The sequence below is a fragment of the Narcine bancroftii genome, chromosome 3 (assembly GCF_036971445.1).
Source record: "Narcine bancroftii isolate sNarBan1 chromosome 3, sNarBan1.hap1, whole genome shotgun sequence".
Taxonomy (NCBI): Eukaryota; Metazoa; Chordata; class Chondrichthyes; order Torpediniformes; family Narcinidae; genus Narcine; species Narcine bancroftii.
In genome coordinates this window covers 108,955,292-108,970,374 of record NC_091471.1, presented here as the reverse complement: position 1 = coordinate 108,970,374, position 15,083 = coordinate 108,955,292, and the positions used below count along the sequence as shown (strand labels likewise).

At 38.0% G+C, this 15,083-nt stretch overlaps 1 protein-coding gene across 17 annotated transcripts in view; it reads right to left on the bottom strand.

Moving 5' to 3' along the window:
- Positions 1-15,083, bottom strand: part of atp8a1 (ATPase phospholipid transporting 8A1) — a 313,300-nt gene that overhangs the window by 186,809 nt on the left and 111,408 nt on the right. For 15 of the 17 annotated variants that reach the window (XR_011353617.1, XR_011353618.1, XM_069924781.1 and 12 more), the window contains 6 exons: positions 14,544-14,655; positions 12,887-13,052; positions 4,752-4,879; positions 3,949-4,026; positions 3,075-3,163; positions 2,178-2,222 (listed from right to left, as the gene is read on the bottom strand). Coding sequence is in view for 15 of the 17 variants with exons in the window: in XM_069924781.1 (XP_069780882.1) it covers positions 2,178-2,222; positions 3,075-3,163; positions 3,949-4,026; positions 4,752-4,879; positions 12,887-13,052; positions 14,544-14,655 (618 nt within the window). In the remaining 2 variants the exon portion in view is untranslated. The remainder of the gene's footprint in view (positions 1-2,177; positions 2,223-3,074; positions 3,164-3,948; positions 4,027-4,751; positions 4,880-12,886; positions 13,053-14,543; positions 14,656-15,083) is intronic. The other 2 variants (XM_069924772.1, XM_069924776.1) reach the window with 1 other exon arrangement.

Here is a 15,083-nt window from a genome sequence, read left to right as displayed (position 1 = left end):
CCATAATCACTGGAAAATTTCATTGATCGAGTCACTACACATATGGCTACAATACAGGTAGCCCCAGACTTACGACCATAATGGGGACAGAAGGATTGGTTGTAACTCGGGTTTGGTCATAAGTTGGGAAATGGGGACCTCAGGCTGCCATTTTGGGGGGGGGGGGTGAAAAACAACTGTATACAGTATTTTTAATACAAAATATGAACTTGTACAGTAGTTTTAATAGAGCTGGAAGTCAAGAATTACTTGTAATTCATTTCCAAAAACATTCAACACAATATCATTAATCATAAATGGTCTAAAGAACATTTTCCCCCAGCCCACACAGTTGGAGGTCTAAACTATATAAATAAAATATATACACAAAGGACTGTTGATAGATCAGATTAACCTGGAAAACATTTTTTTTTTAAATGTTCTATCTTTTCACCCATTGGGAAATTAAGCCTTTTAATTTGTCATCATTTAAAAAAAATTCTCTTGAACATATTTTGCCCCCAATCTTAAACTACTCCAAATTACATCAACAGGACTGTAGCATTCTTCACTGGTCTGAAAAATGGCTTCTCTAGTTTTAGAATGAGCAGGTTCCATTTTCATGAAACGGGGTTTTGAAACTGTACCAAATGCTCCCAGTGACTTGCTTTGCCAGAGAAGCTCAGGATCAAAGATATTCTCAGGCTCTGGTCAGATCAATTCCTGGTTGTTGCTGCAGATTTCTTCTATATCCCACGTTACTACATTTGAGTCACCAAGCTCCATTCTCAAGAAGTGAAGACTACATTTAATTTTCCTGCACCTATGCACTGAAGACCAAGTGTGAATGAGCATTTGTCTTCATTGTTGGCTTCTCCAGATAGCCAGAGACAGTACTTGTGTCCTTAGACATCTCCCTGGTAATCTCCTGCCAAGAATGTTTAGCTGTAGCCATGGTGGGTCTCTATGACTGCCTTCCTGCAGGAAGTTTTTAAGCACCCTACCAGGTACCTCTAACCAGATGGGACCACATTCTTCAAGCATTATCCATTCATTCATTCCCTGTAGCAGGTTCAGTGTTGCTTGCATTGTCTCTTTGAAAGTTAATGAAAAGGATTGCACCAGCTGGGCTACATGCTGACATTAACAAGTACATGAAGCACAAATCAACAGAGAATAATCAGTTTCAACTCAGTTGCATAGGAAAACAGGAGCATTCTGTGAACCTGACAAGTTTGTACTCGTGCAATTTCCAAAACCAACATTAGGATAACCAACAACATTGATTTAAAACCAAAGATAACATGGAAGGGTTTCTAGGTTACAGAATGACTCATGCAAGTACTTCCTTAGATGGGTTCCAAAAGAACTTTACTGATATACCCTGTATTATACAGTTTCAAAAGCATGAGTTTTGACATAACACAGTTTGAGATTTCTGACCCGAAATTTTAAATTTGCAACGTTAAAGTGTTATTGTTGTTTCTATTTAAACCACCTCATCAATAATTGAAACATGGGCACTGAGCTGTGGAATAGAGGGAGTCAAGTTGAAAGTTATTGCTGTCCCTGCTGTAATCAGGACTATCCTGCACTCTCCGGCAGCACACTGCCTTACATTGATGGGAATCTTTTCTTTTTGTCTCTGCTCTGATGTGGCAGAGCAACGAGTTTCCAAACCACTGAACAACGCCAGCTTGTATGGAGGAAAACCCATGAAATTTGCTGTGGAATAGAGAGAGTTAAGTGACTGCGTTGAAAGTTATTGCTGTACCCACTGTTATTGGGCTCCTTGCACAGTGGTACTGATCTAACTTTGGTGAAATTCTCATGTGAGCGATTTGACACAAATCTACATAAGACAATATTTTTTTAAATAAACAATGTTCACTTATTGTCAATAAAGATAAGTTTTATATATCCCTTTTATAGGATTGGAATCCCTTACATTAAAGTGCATTATAATGATGCTTTGAACAGTGCTGTTTTCCAAAGCACTGAACTGGCTTGGAATGCATGTTATACAGGGTATATCTATTCAAATAAACCGTTTCACCCATGTGATACTCTGAAACATTGATGCTTGCACAATTATGCAGAGAAGACTTCAAAGTAAGCAAGGATTTTTGGATTACTGTGCAATGATAACTAAAATTCCTATTAATTATATTAATGCAAAGAAAACTAACTAGTCTTACCCACAATCTTCAGAGTATCTAAAATCCTCATGATTAGGAAAATGACTAGTGGAAATGGAAAAAGTAAAAGGAATAAGGAACAAAGCACAAAAGGAGAGAAGAACAAGGAAACCTACAAGCAGGTATCTAATTATTAATCCAAAAGGAATGTTAAAATTATCACAACGCATAAGGTTCTAAGTGGTTATACCTAAAATGCTGAATTGTTAGTATCTGGTTGATTATTTCCCAAAATAAAAGCCTTAGTTCACATCAGAAACAAAAGAATAAATACAAAATTAGTGAGAATTTATTAAAATGCATTCTATAATTTTACTGTCAAAATTATAATTTTGATTGGCATTTTGTAAATGGACCTGACATCCCATGATTTGTTATTGTTTGAATTAATTGCCAAGGATATTAGCCATGTAATGGAAACATGCAATGTTGAAAAGCAATAAATGACAAGCATTTTCAGGGACTAAATCTCTCCAAGAATACTGATTTGAAATGCTATGGTATAGTTTGTGTTGGCTCATTTTTTTCTGCATCCACATGCAGAATTTGGCAGAAACATTTGCACCCGTTAAAAGGTTAGGATCAGTGCCAGTTTTTGAATCCTATCCTTGCCTCAGCTCTTGGTACTTACAAGTACACCTTTGTGTTAAAAAAGCATTGATGAACAGGAACTGGTACTGAGGATCATGAAGGAAGGAGAATGAGACATTTCTGACTTAAATGTTTGTTGGAATACAAGTATTAATTTGACACTTGAAAAAAAAAATAATAATGTTTCAGTAGGATTCTTAGTAAATTTTGTATTGATTCAGACAAATGTAGTACCTTGTGCTTCTGTAGAGACAGAGCTAAATTATCTAACTGAACTGCTTGGAAAATCTTCAGAAATATACTTACCCATAAGCAATTCCTGCTACTGTACATTTCTTAAACTCCATAACATTGCAGGTTAAAGTTCCCGTCTTATCTGAGAATATATATTTTACCTGTTGAAATTTAAATTGATATATCACACACACAGGTAATGCTTATTTTGTGATATTGCAATAAAAGTTAAGGTTGAACATAGTCATAGTCCATCACACTTTGACTCTGCCTCGTTGAGACGAGTCCCACATGGGCCCCTGTCCAGTCCCTCTTTGAATTAGCTTTTCTCTTTACATTTCCAGTCTTGAGGAAGGACTCCAGGCCGAAAGGTCAACCATTCTTTTTTCTCTCCCACTGATGCAGCACAACCAGCTGAGTTAATTTTATTTATAGATACAGTATGACAACAGACCCTTCCAACCCATGAACCAGCGCTACCAAAATACACCTACATACCCAACCTACCTAACCCTCCTGTCTTTGGAACATGTGAGGAAACCAAAGCAAGCCCACACAGAAACAGAGAGATCATACATACTCTTTACAAACAGCGGCAGATTCGAACCTGGGTCACAGGTCCTGTAATAGTGTTGTGCTAACCGCTACATTAACTATGCCAGCTTCAGGTTTCAGCTGTGTCTCTAGAGATTTTTGTGCATCTTATGCACAGGAAAATAAATTGAATCTTGGTAGCCCGGAGAAGGAGGGATGACAATGGCAAAAAAAAAGTCAATCTTACCAATATTTAATTGGAGGAAATCTTATCTCAGCTACAAGCTGGTTGAAAACATAGTGGAGTTTGAGAGGTTGAATTGTGGGTAGGTATTGACGAAGTGGATAATGCTAAAATTCTCTACTCTATCAAAGTGTACACTTCATTGAATGCAAATAGAGGAACTAATACCTGTCCCAGTTCTTCATTTAAATTGGAAGTTCTGGCCATAGCAGGAGTATTGGTTGGTCCGTATAACATATCAATATCCTAAGAGAGGGAAGAGAAATATTTTGACTTGATGGCAATGATTCATTTTACTTTTCTTCAACATTCAATGCTAAAAGTATTGATACTTATCATTAAGTGTGAAAAACTTCAAATAATAGTTTAGAGGCTGAATGGGTGTTGGAGATTTTTTCTAAAATATACACATAAATCCTGTCAAAATTGTAGGTCAATTGATATGACAGTAATTAGCAATTGCAATCCAGGGTGTAATGATTGCCCATGAAGTCAATGAAAATTAAAAATTCACAACTGACATTTCAGTACAGAAATTCTAATTTACCACATAAGTGATGTTCACTCCAGAGAACATTTTAAGATAAATTCAAAGACTAAACCTCCAAAAGTTTTCTTATCATCAAAGGTGCAATATTCACCACAAGCTCTCAGTATCTTGCATGGTTTCAAAGCAAAATGTTAAGCAGTACTCAGTCAGTTCCTGATCATTCAACAGCCAAACTCCCCCAAAACCCAAATCAAAATCAATGATGTGAGCCTGTTACAGTCCAAAAGTCTTCTAAATGACAAAAGATTTGAGCAGAAGCAAGCAGAGTAAAGAAATATGTTCCAAATCAACGTAAAACATGCTGTAAAAGGTAAAACATACAATAACAACACACAGCGGTTTGAAGGACTTCCATAAATTTTGCATGTATTTTTTTTTCCTCTGTCTTAGACTTTACTGCAAAACAATATTTCAAACTTACCCAATTAATGAAAAATGCTTGGATAAACTTCACAACTTCTAGTGTAACTAAAAGGCTGATTGGAATCAGGTTATTAAAGAGGATGATGAAAGTTAAGAAGTTCAGTCCAAAATAAGCAGTTCCACTCTCTGCACAAAAAAAAACAATTTAAGCACAAAGTCATTTTTTTTTATTAAGTAGGGAGTAGGAATCCGAAATGTATTTGCAAAGCTGAAAAGTATTGGTAAGTTAACAAGTAATTGTTTTAATATTCCTAAGTTAATACAGGTATATTGACAAGTTAACAGCATATTAAACTAAGTTACTGAATTTTCCTTTTGCTTAAAAAAAGTATTATGTGACAAGAAAACGTAACGATCAGATTTTTCCAATGAGGAGGAATTAGACTAAAATATTTGGAGAAAAGCTGGCAGTTACTTCTGTATTTGGGAAATATTTGTGCACACAAAAGTCCAAAATAACGGCACAGCTAGCAATTTCCATCCACTAGACTTCAGAGCTCAGCAATGAAATGCAAATGTCTGCCATGTATTCAGGAGTTGTACTAAGCAAGTGGTTCACTAAACTTGCAACCAGTTAAACCTTGGCCCAATCTTAGACACACAGTTCATTTCACAATGGAGAGGAACAGCCAAAAGGGAGATGCACAAATTTTTGGCAATTCATACTTTGTTGAATTGAATAAATTTAAATGTACTTAATTGCTTTGAAAATGTTTCCTTGCACTTGCTAATGTCAGTTATGAACAAAATGTTTATTATTTTTAAATTTGTTTTAAAAATACTTTTAACCAGATAAACATTTGCTGTTTGACAGCCCTGATGGTAGATGGGTCTCCTCTGCAGTTCATGGCCTTATGGAACTGGTCAGGACTAGCTTCCTAAAGGAAGTTCTTGCCAAGGAACCTGCTCGAGGCCAGAACAAATTTTTAATTGGTTGGTGAGCAGTTCTAAGGAAACTCCAGCAGATTTTAATGACTGATACTTCTCCAACTACAGCTTCCGTAAGTGTGACTCATTAGACTGTAGACCACTTACTTCAATTGGAGTTGCTTTTTTTTCTGACAATAATATCCAATGCACGACTTTTGCCCCACTTGCCAACCAGAACTCATTCCTTGCAAGACAAATGCCCTTCTACCGCGACAAACTGCCAGTACTGACAAGCAAACTGTGGGAATGCTGCAACATTGACATAGCACTAGAAGTGGCAGCAGATCTCAAAAGGCATAAAATAAATCCTGAACAGGCAGCAACAATAGTTATGTGTTTGAACTGAGATTGAGACCTGTATAGGCATATAAGCAAATGGTACAAGAATGGGCTGTTTGGCTCCTTGAATGTGTTCCAATTTTCAACAAAACCAAGGCCGTTCTCTTCTCAAACACCATTTTCTTGTTTCATTCCCAAAATGCTTCATTGCTTTAATATCCAACAATCGAGAATTCTCAGTTTTGAATGCAATCAGTGATTCATCAAATGCCCTCCAAGCTCAATTCTTACTCCTGAAGTTGTCGACGAGTACCATTGATCCTCTGATCCTAAGGGCACAATAATAAGGCAGGTGCTAGGAGCTAGGAGCAACAGCTAATGCAGGTAGATGGTATTCCAGTATCTCTATCCAGTTTTCCGACAGTTTACAAGCAGGTATGTTCAAAATGAAAAGTTGAAATCAAACTGAAGGGACAAAAATTAGCTTGCTGACCAATTTTCCTAAACTTTCCATCACTGTCCTCCTCAATTTTGAGTGAGACAGCAATGATAAAGGACATGGAGGTGGTGCATATAATTATGTTTTTCAGTGGAGTATTCTTGCATATCTTATTGTACAACAGTGCAAGGAAAAAATTATGTTTTGAGAACCATTCATTCATCTCTGCGTTAAAGGAGCCACAGCTGCACATAATTATGAGGGTGTTGTAAACCATTCCAAAAGGCAGACAACTAAAAGCTTGGTGAAAATGGTAGTGTTCTTTAAACGTATTAAAGAAGACAAGGTTCAAACTTTGGGATCCTGGTAGCTGAAGGCTGGAAGATCATCAAAAATGATCAAGAAGAACACACATCTCAAGGGTTATAGGCAGAAGGAATGACAAATATTGGGAACAGTGAAGCCACAGTGGGATCTGAAGCAAAGGTGACAATTTAAAAACATTATAAAACAGAGGAAGCTGTAGAGGTGGGTACAATTCTTATATTTAAAACTTTTAGACAGGTACATGGATAGCAAGCATTTAGAGCAGTGGTTCTCAACCTTGATCTTTCCACTCACATACTACTTTAAGTATTACCTATGCCATCAGAGCTCTGTGGTTAGTAAGGGATTGCTTAAGGTGGTACGTGGGTGGGAAAGGAAGATTGAGAATCACTGCTCTACACCCAATTGTTTCTGAAATATTTTGTTTGAGAAAAAGTGTCACTGACCCATTTCTTTTGGAGTCATGAAAGCATGCACATAACGAGTCAATTAGGTACAATTAAAACAGTGGTTTTCAACCTTTTTCTTTCCACCCACATACTACCTTATGCAATCCCTTACTAATCACAGAGAACCTATGGCATAGGGAATACTTAAAGTGGTGTGTGAGTGGAAAGAAAAAGGTTGAGAACCACTGGTTTAGAGGGATATGGGCCTCACACAGTCAAATAGCCCAGCTCAGGTGGATAAATTGGTCAGCATTGGCAAGTTGAGCAAGCGGGCTTGCTTCAGTGTTTTACAACTGTGACTCAATGCACATAAGCATAGGCGTGATCTGCAAATGATCATTATCTGAGTTAGGACACATGCAAATTTTCAATAGCCCCATTTTTACAGAGGAGACAGAATGTGGAAACCAACTATTATATTAGAAAAGTTAAATCAGGAAGTGACAAAGTAGTGACCTAAGGTTCCAGAATTTCCTTACTAGACTTGCCATATCCTCTATCCCAAAACCTACTACTTTGAACAGCCTCTGGTCATCTGCCCTTTATAGAGGAACAAGTTAATAACTCATATTTGGATCAGAGCTTGTGCCACCAGAAGCAATATGCAAATTTTGGATTTAGGATTATTAAATGGATAGTATGCACATGAATAAGCCACTTTGAGTTCACAAATTGCAACTTGTGGGTTGAGAATCAATGTTTGGGACCCAATTATTATTATTTTTTTGAAAATTTTATATATCACTTGTATCAACGGCAAAGAATTGTTCCATTATATACAAACAGTACATTATAATACTATTCAATACAAAATGATACAATTTAAAAAAAAAATTCTCCCCCATCCACTCCCTTAAAAGAAAAAAACCCACCTAAACTATATATTAATCACTATTCATATTTTCCTAACATAATTTTGTATCTTTTAATTATTGAGAGGAGCTGGTGATATGGATGATGTGGGGACTTTTGTGAACGAATTCCATATACAGTTCCCAAATCTTATAAAAGTTCCCAATCCGATTCCTTAAACTATAAGTAATTTTTTCTAATGGTATACAATTTTGCATTTCAGTATTCCATTTATCCATCATTCTAAAAAATTTTTGTTTTCCACATTACTGCCACACATTTTTTTTGCTACTCTTATTGCTATACTCAAAAATTGTACTTAATATTTATCTAACTTCAATTTTAAATCTGCTTCATGTATATCACCAAGTAAAAATATTCTTTGGTCTTTTTGTATTGGGCCCCAATTATTGATAATCTTTGTCAAATGACATAGATGCACAAGTAGTGGGCATGATATCATCTTTGTTTACAATACAAATCTGGGGTGGTGGGGGGGAAAAGTCAAGTCATCTTTATTTATCATTCATATCATGTTCACATAATAAAGACAAGATCACATTTCTCTAGGTCCACGGAGCATATTCACATAAGTTAGAATTATATATTAAGATGAATACAGTAACAGTCCACGATATCCTATCCACAAATGTTCTGGGAGTTCAGGAGTCTGGTGGCTTGGGGGGGGGAAAAAACTGCTGGCCAATCTGGATGCAAGGCCCAGAGTGCTACCTGATGGCAGAAAGGAGAACAGTTTACATGAGGGGTGCGTGGAGTCTTTCACAATGTTTACTGGCTTTCGCCTATATCGAGTGTTGTAGATTTCCTTCATGGTAGGAAGGGAGCCCCCCCCCATTGGCCTTCTCCACTGACTTCATTATCCTCTGAAGGGTCTTACAGTCCAAGGAGGTAGCTTCCAAACCAGGAGGTGATGCAGTTGCACAGTATGCTCTTGATACAGCCTCTGTAGAATACAGGGAGGATGGCGGGTGGGAAATTAACTTCCTTCAGCCTTCGCAGGAAGTAAGGGCGCTGCTGGGCTTTCTTAACAATGGAGCTGGTGTTAAGGTACCAGGGAAGATTCTCCACCAAATGCTCTCCAAGGAACTTGATACTCTTAATGATCTCAATAGTGGAGCCATCAATTGGTCAGCAGAGAGTGGTCCCCCTCGGGCCCTCTTGAAGTCAACAACCATCTCTTTTGTTTTTTTTTTAAATTCAAGTACAGGTTGTTGGCTCTGCACCAGTTCGTTAGCAACTGCATCTCATCTCTGTTCAATGACTTGTCATTCTTATTGATTAGGCCCACCACGGTCATGTTCTCAGTGAACGTGATGTTATTCGATCTGTGATTAACTGCACAGTCATGGGTCAGCAGAGTGAACAGCAGTGGTCTCAGCACACAGCCATAGGGGGCTTCTGTGCTCAGTGTGATGGTCTTGGAGATGTTGTTACCAATCTAGACTGCCTGAAGTCTCCCAAACAAGGAGTCAAGAATCCAAATACAGAGGGAGGTGTTTAGGCCCAGAGGCTCAACCTTTCTATCAGGTACTGAGGTATGATTGTGTTGAATGCTGAGGAGACCTCAATAAACAGCATTTGAACATATGAGTCCTTATTTTCCAGGTGGGTGAGTGCTAGATGGGGGGCAGTGGCAATGGCATAGTCTGTAGAGCTACCTGATGGCAGAAAGGAGAACAGTTTACATGAGGGGTGTGTGGAGTCTTTCACAATGTTTATTGGCTTTCACCTATATCAAGTGTTGTAGATCTCCTTCATGGTAGGAAGGGAGCCCCCCCCCCCCCATGACCTTCTCCACTGACTTCATTATCCTCTGAAGGGTTTTACAGTCCAAGGAGGTAGCTTCCAAACCAGGTGGTGATGCAGTTGCACAGAATGCTCTTGATACAGCCTCTGTAGAATACAGGGAGGATGGCGGGTGGGTAATGAACTTCCTTCAGCCTTCGCAGGAAGTAAGGGCGCTGCTGGGCTTTCTTAACAATGGAGCTGGTGTTAAGGTACCAGGGCAGCAGGAGCTTGATGCACCCAATGACTAGCCTCTCAAAGCACTTCATGATTATGGATGTGAGCGCGACAGGGTGGTAGTCATTGAGGCAGGACACAGATGACTCATTCGGCACGGGGAGAATGGTGGCAGCATTGAAGCACGTTAGGACCACGGCACTTCTCAGGGAGATGTTAAAGATGTTGGTGATAACATCTGCTAGCTGAGCCACACTTCCCCTGAGCACTCGGCCAGGAATGTTATCCGGTCCTGCAGTTTTTTGTGGGTTTACCTTGTTTAGCTCTCGCTTACATCGGCCACTCTAAGACACAACACCTGGTTATTTGGAAGAGGGATGGTCTTCTTCACTGCAACGTCGCTTTTCACCCCAAGGTGCACACAGAAGTTGTTCAGTATGTCTGGGAGGGAGGCATCACCAGCTCAGGCAGATGGTGTCGTGTTGTGGTTGGTGATGTCTTGGATGCCCTTTCTCATGCGTCACATGTCCTTGCTGTCCAGGAAGTGACTGTGAATCTGCTGCCACATGCACGTTTTGCTTTTCTGATGGCCTTAGACAACTTGGCTTTTGCAATATCTTGTCAATCGCTCTGAAGGCTGCGTTTTGGTTCCTGAGCAGCACGTACACCTCCAATGTCATCCATGGCTTCTGATTGGAGTGTGTAATGATGGTCATGGGCACAGTGATGTCATCCGAACACTTACTCATGCAGCTGGTCACTGATGTAGCTGGTCACTGATACCATATACTCCTTCAGATTGATGCAGTTGCCATCCATTGCTGCTTCCTTGAACATGCTCCAGTCAGTGCACTCAAAACAGTCTTAAAGTGCATAAATGGCCCCCACTGGCCAGGTTTGGAGTGTCTGATAAGCAGTCTGTACGCTGGGATCAGCATCACAGAGATGTGGTTGAGTATCCGAGGTGGGGTTGGGGCTCTGCCCGATACGCGTTGGAAATCTTTTCAAGATTTCCTAATAAAAACTCTTAAAGTTGTGTATTCTCATATTGAGATTCTGATATATTGAAGCAGTCTGCATTGGACCCAACCAAAGTAAGAGACTGATTTTCTTTTTCAAATTAGGACTGCAGCAATCTAATTTTTTCAAAGTTGGTGGCCTATTAATGGAAGAAGCCACCAGTTTCATTGAAAAGGATCCCTATTTATAGAGCACAAGCTGTTTTAGAGGTTGACAACCGCTGGTCCACTGCCATCTTAACGAGTAAAATACAATGCAGTACACTGCATCTTCCAGCTAACATCAAATTGGGTTTCTGAGACGACTGACAAATTCATGATCCAATCCATGACTTTGTTCAGCTGAACAATTGCTAAACATGGAGGAACACCATCACCCCTCGTCACAGAAGAAAACCAAAAATGACCAACAACCAGCTTGGAGAATTAACTGTGCTCCACACAACCTTCTCACTGAAAGCCTACTCCTCAAAAGCCACTTCCAACAACTTCAAGGCCAACCTCTTCTGAATGAGTGTAATCAACAAACCAAAGCAATAGGATTAGCCAAGACCAGTCTATGTAATCAGTGATTCTATTGAGTGAAATTGACATTCACAGCCTCCACCACTTCAAAGCATCAAAATTAATTCAGTAAAGCTTTCTCCTTCTATCATAAAAGAATAAAGCAGCAGTGTCTCTCGTATAGCACTATCTCCAAATTCACTTCTAATTTGCACACAATTCTGAAGGGGAATTTTATTGCTCTTAAAGCCTTACAATTTCTCACTCATATCCAAAGTGGAAGCATCATTATCACAACAGTTAAAGGATGAGGTTCACCATTAAGACTTGCACCATTGTTCAGATCTCACAAATATTCCTTTAGTTAACATGCTGCTGTTTAATGATCCAAGAATCATTAGGGGACACAAACTGCTCCGATATAAAATGAACCAGAGGAAACCAAGAGTAAACATTTACATTTTGGTTTCAACAAAAACAGTTTAGATGGACGGTTCATTGAATTTTCCCCACAGTAGATTTTTCAGGAAGTCAGTAACATAAGAAGATTTTTGAGACTGAATAGGACAATTGTTTTAAGAGCAAATAGGAACTGTGCTGTACATTACTGATGTTAATTTGTCTGCTAACATTAGCAGAACAGCAGCCCATAATCATCCAGGCTAATGCAAATCTCTACTGGTTCATTGCATTCTTCAAGTGAACAACCTGCCAGAAGGAAGTTTCTTGTCCACACTCACAGGATGACTCTGTACACTTTCAAGTCACACAAAGGTCCACTGCTATTTAAAAAAAAAAATCAATTATGATAAGGCAATTAATGCAGTCTTGTTAAAACTCCACACTTTAAGATCAAATAATTCAAACTATTTAGAAAAATTAGCAGTACTTTAAAAAAAAATTGCTCTATTGAGTGTTTACTCACTGGCATATTGTAAGGGGAGAGTGGGAAATCAACCAGAATGGGGAAGGGTGGAGGAGGAAAGTAAGGGGAAGGCAGTGGGCAAAAAAAAACAAAACAGGAAAAGAGATAGTGACAAAAGAGAAAGGAGAATGGGCTTTTTTTTCCAGATGAATTAGCCTTTGACTTTGTTTGGAAAAAATGGGTTACAAAGCTGTCTATTAAAGTTTTAAGTGATCAAGAATGTTGAAAGCTCTCTCAATGGATTTCGATGAACAACCAACCAACTCAACATATTGCTAGATACCTGTAGAACTATTTTTAGCAGATAATAGGTTGACACAACATCAGGGGCTGAAGGGCACATACTGTGTCCTATTCTACGTTCTACAATAATGTAGATTTTGAATCTTATTGCACATAGCCAAGTATTTTACTTTTGATTCTTACCACTGAAGTGAAGGTACCAGTCTTGTTCAGCATGTCTTTTATTCCAAATTGTGGAACCAATGGCACATACCAAAGATATGAAGAGGAGAATACCAAATAAGAGGAGAATTTGCACATTTGTGATGTGTTCTACGTTTGACAATTTCAGAGGAGGTTGTGTAGTATTCTGCAAAAGAATTTCAATACAATTACAACACTTCGCGGACTTTAACCACATTCTTGGATTCTGTTTGAGAAAATCAAGCCTCATGCTCATAAGCAGCTTTTCACCAGATATTTCAATCATTATCCATCATGGGTGATAAACCTATCCAGCACATCAATAGCATAACAACTGACAATTTTTCTTGAGAATCTGAAAAAAAATTAGTCATGGAAATAATAGAACAAAGTCAATGTTTCATAATTAGATACCTATGATTGACAAACATTTTCTTTTTCTATGACCACTTTACTGACAGTAGAGGAAATTAATTATCACAACAATTTTTGGAAAATGTCAAAACACAAAATATTACAGAAGCTGCAAACCTGAAATAGAAATAAAAAATGCTGGAATTAATCAGCAGGTCAAGTAGCAATTAAGTGAGAAACAAAAGTTTTGATGATAGGTTGTTGACCTGAAATGCTAACTCTATTTTTCTTTCTCTCTGCAAATGCTGCATGACTTGTTGAATATTAGCAGCAAGTTCTGTTTTTATTTCAGTATTTGGAAACTTTTTGATTCACAGAAACTGTGATGAGCATAGGGGAAGTGATTCATTCTTGCCATAAACTTCTAACAAATGATATGCATGGCAACAAAAATATCAGTCACTGGGAAAATATTATTTTTTTCTAGAAGGTGATGTTGTTACAAATTAAACACCTTGAGTTTGTAGTGTTTTAAGGAACTATGTTGGAGCAATCCTATTTATTTATTTCAATCTTCTCCAGGGAAAAGGATTAATGGAACAACATTTATTACAAAATGAAGTCAAAATTGTATTAGCATACACTTCAGTACCTTTGGAGAAAATTGTGGGACATAAGAGAGGCATTGATTGAGCAAGGCAACAGGACAATCCATCACCACTTTTCATGCCAATTCTATTATTGCACAGATTCTTGGGAACCCACAATGCAAAATATCAGCGTGTCATCAACAGGCCTATGCCTACCTCATGATCCCATATGGTGCAACTAAAAGGATATAATTGAGCAATTTGATATCTCGATTAAAATTCTCATTGCACATTTAACTTTTATTTATTGAGTTGTGAAAGCTTGAAATTGGGCATTTATATACCAAAACCATCAGTAATAAATGATTCATCTTGGAGTGACATTTGGCACTGAAAATTCACAATAGAAAGGCCATTTTTCAGTGGACTCCATTTTGCTGGATAGATATTAAGAAGCGATCTGGCACTTTTCAACTTGAAGGAAACACGCAAAAAAAATGAAAGCAGCATTTTGTCTATCTCCTTCTATTTCCCTTTGCTCTCGCTTCACTACAGTAGCATCCTTAGGAAGGCCACAACATATATATCCCTGAAAAAGGGAAAGAGCATTTCTTCATTTAGCCATCCTCTTCCATCCCATCCAGCAGAAAACTAAACGAGTTCCAACTCAAAATTTATCCTGCTCATTTTCAAATTGTATGGGACAAACATACCTGCATGAGTTTTGTGTCATGTCCAGTGTAAACCACTATTCCATGAACCCACTGAGTGTTTCTTAATTGAGCACCTCGCAAAAGAATTTGATCTTGGCCCAAGGGGAATATGCTGTTAAAGAGACAAGTCAAAATGGCAAAATGTTAACTTGAGAACCATGCACAGCATAATGTCACAAAAATGAGACCATTTTACTCCTAAAACCTAAGGGAGCACATATTGGCCTGATTTTAAAAAATTTAGGTTGGTAAAAATCTGAGAGATTTAATTGAATATCTTAAAATTCAACTGGAATTTTTTTATTTAAATGCAGCAACTTTAAAAGCGAGTTTGCAGCATTAATGTGACAATGTTGTGCTGACCAAGATTCATTTGGTCCATAGCTCTTGCAGATCATTCTCTAACACTAGATTCAAAAACCATTAGTTTAAGACGATGTCTCTATAATTAATAGGATTATTCTTGTACCACAGTCGATGCTAATGAAAATATAATTTTATTTAATTAAAATTAATGTTCAAAAACATCTGTTCACATTT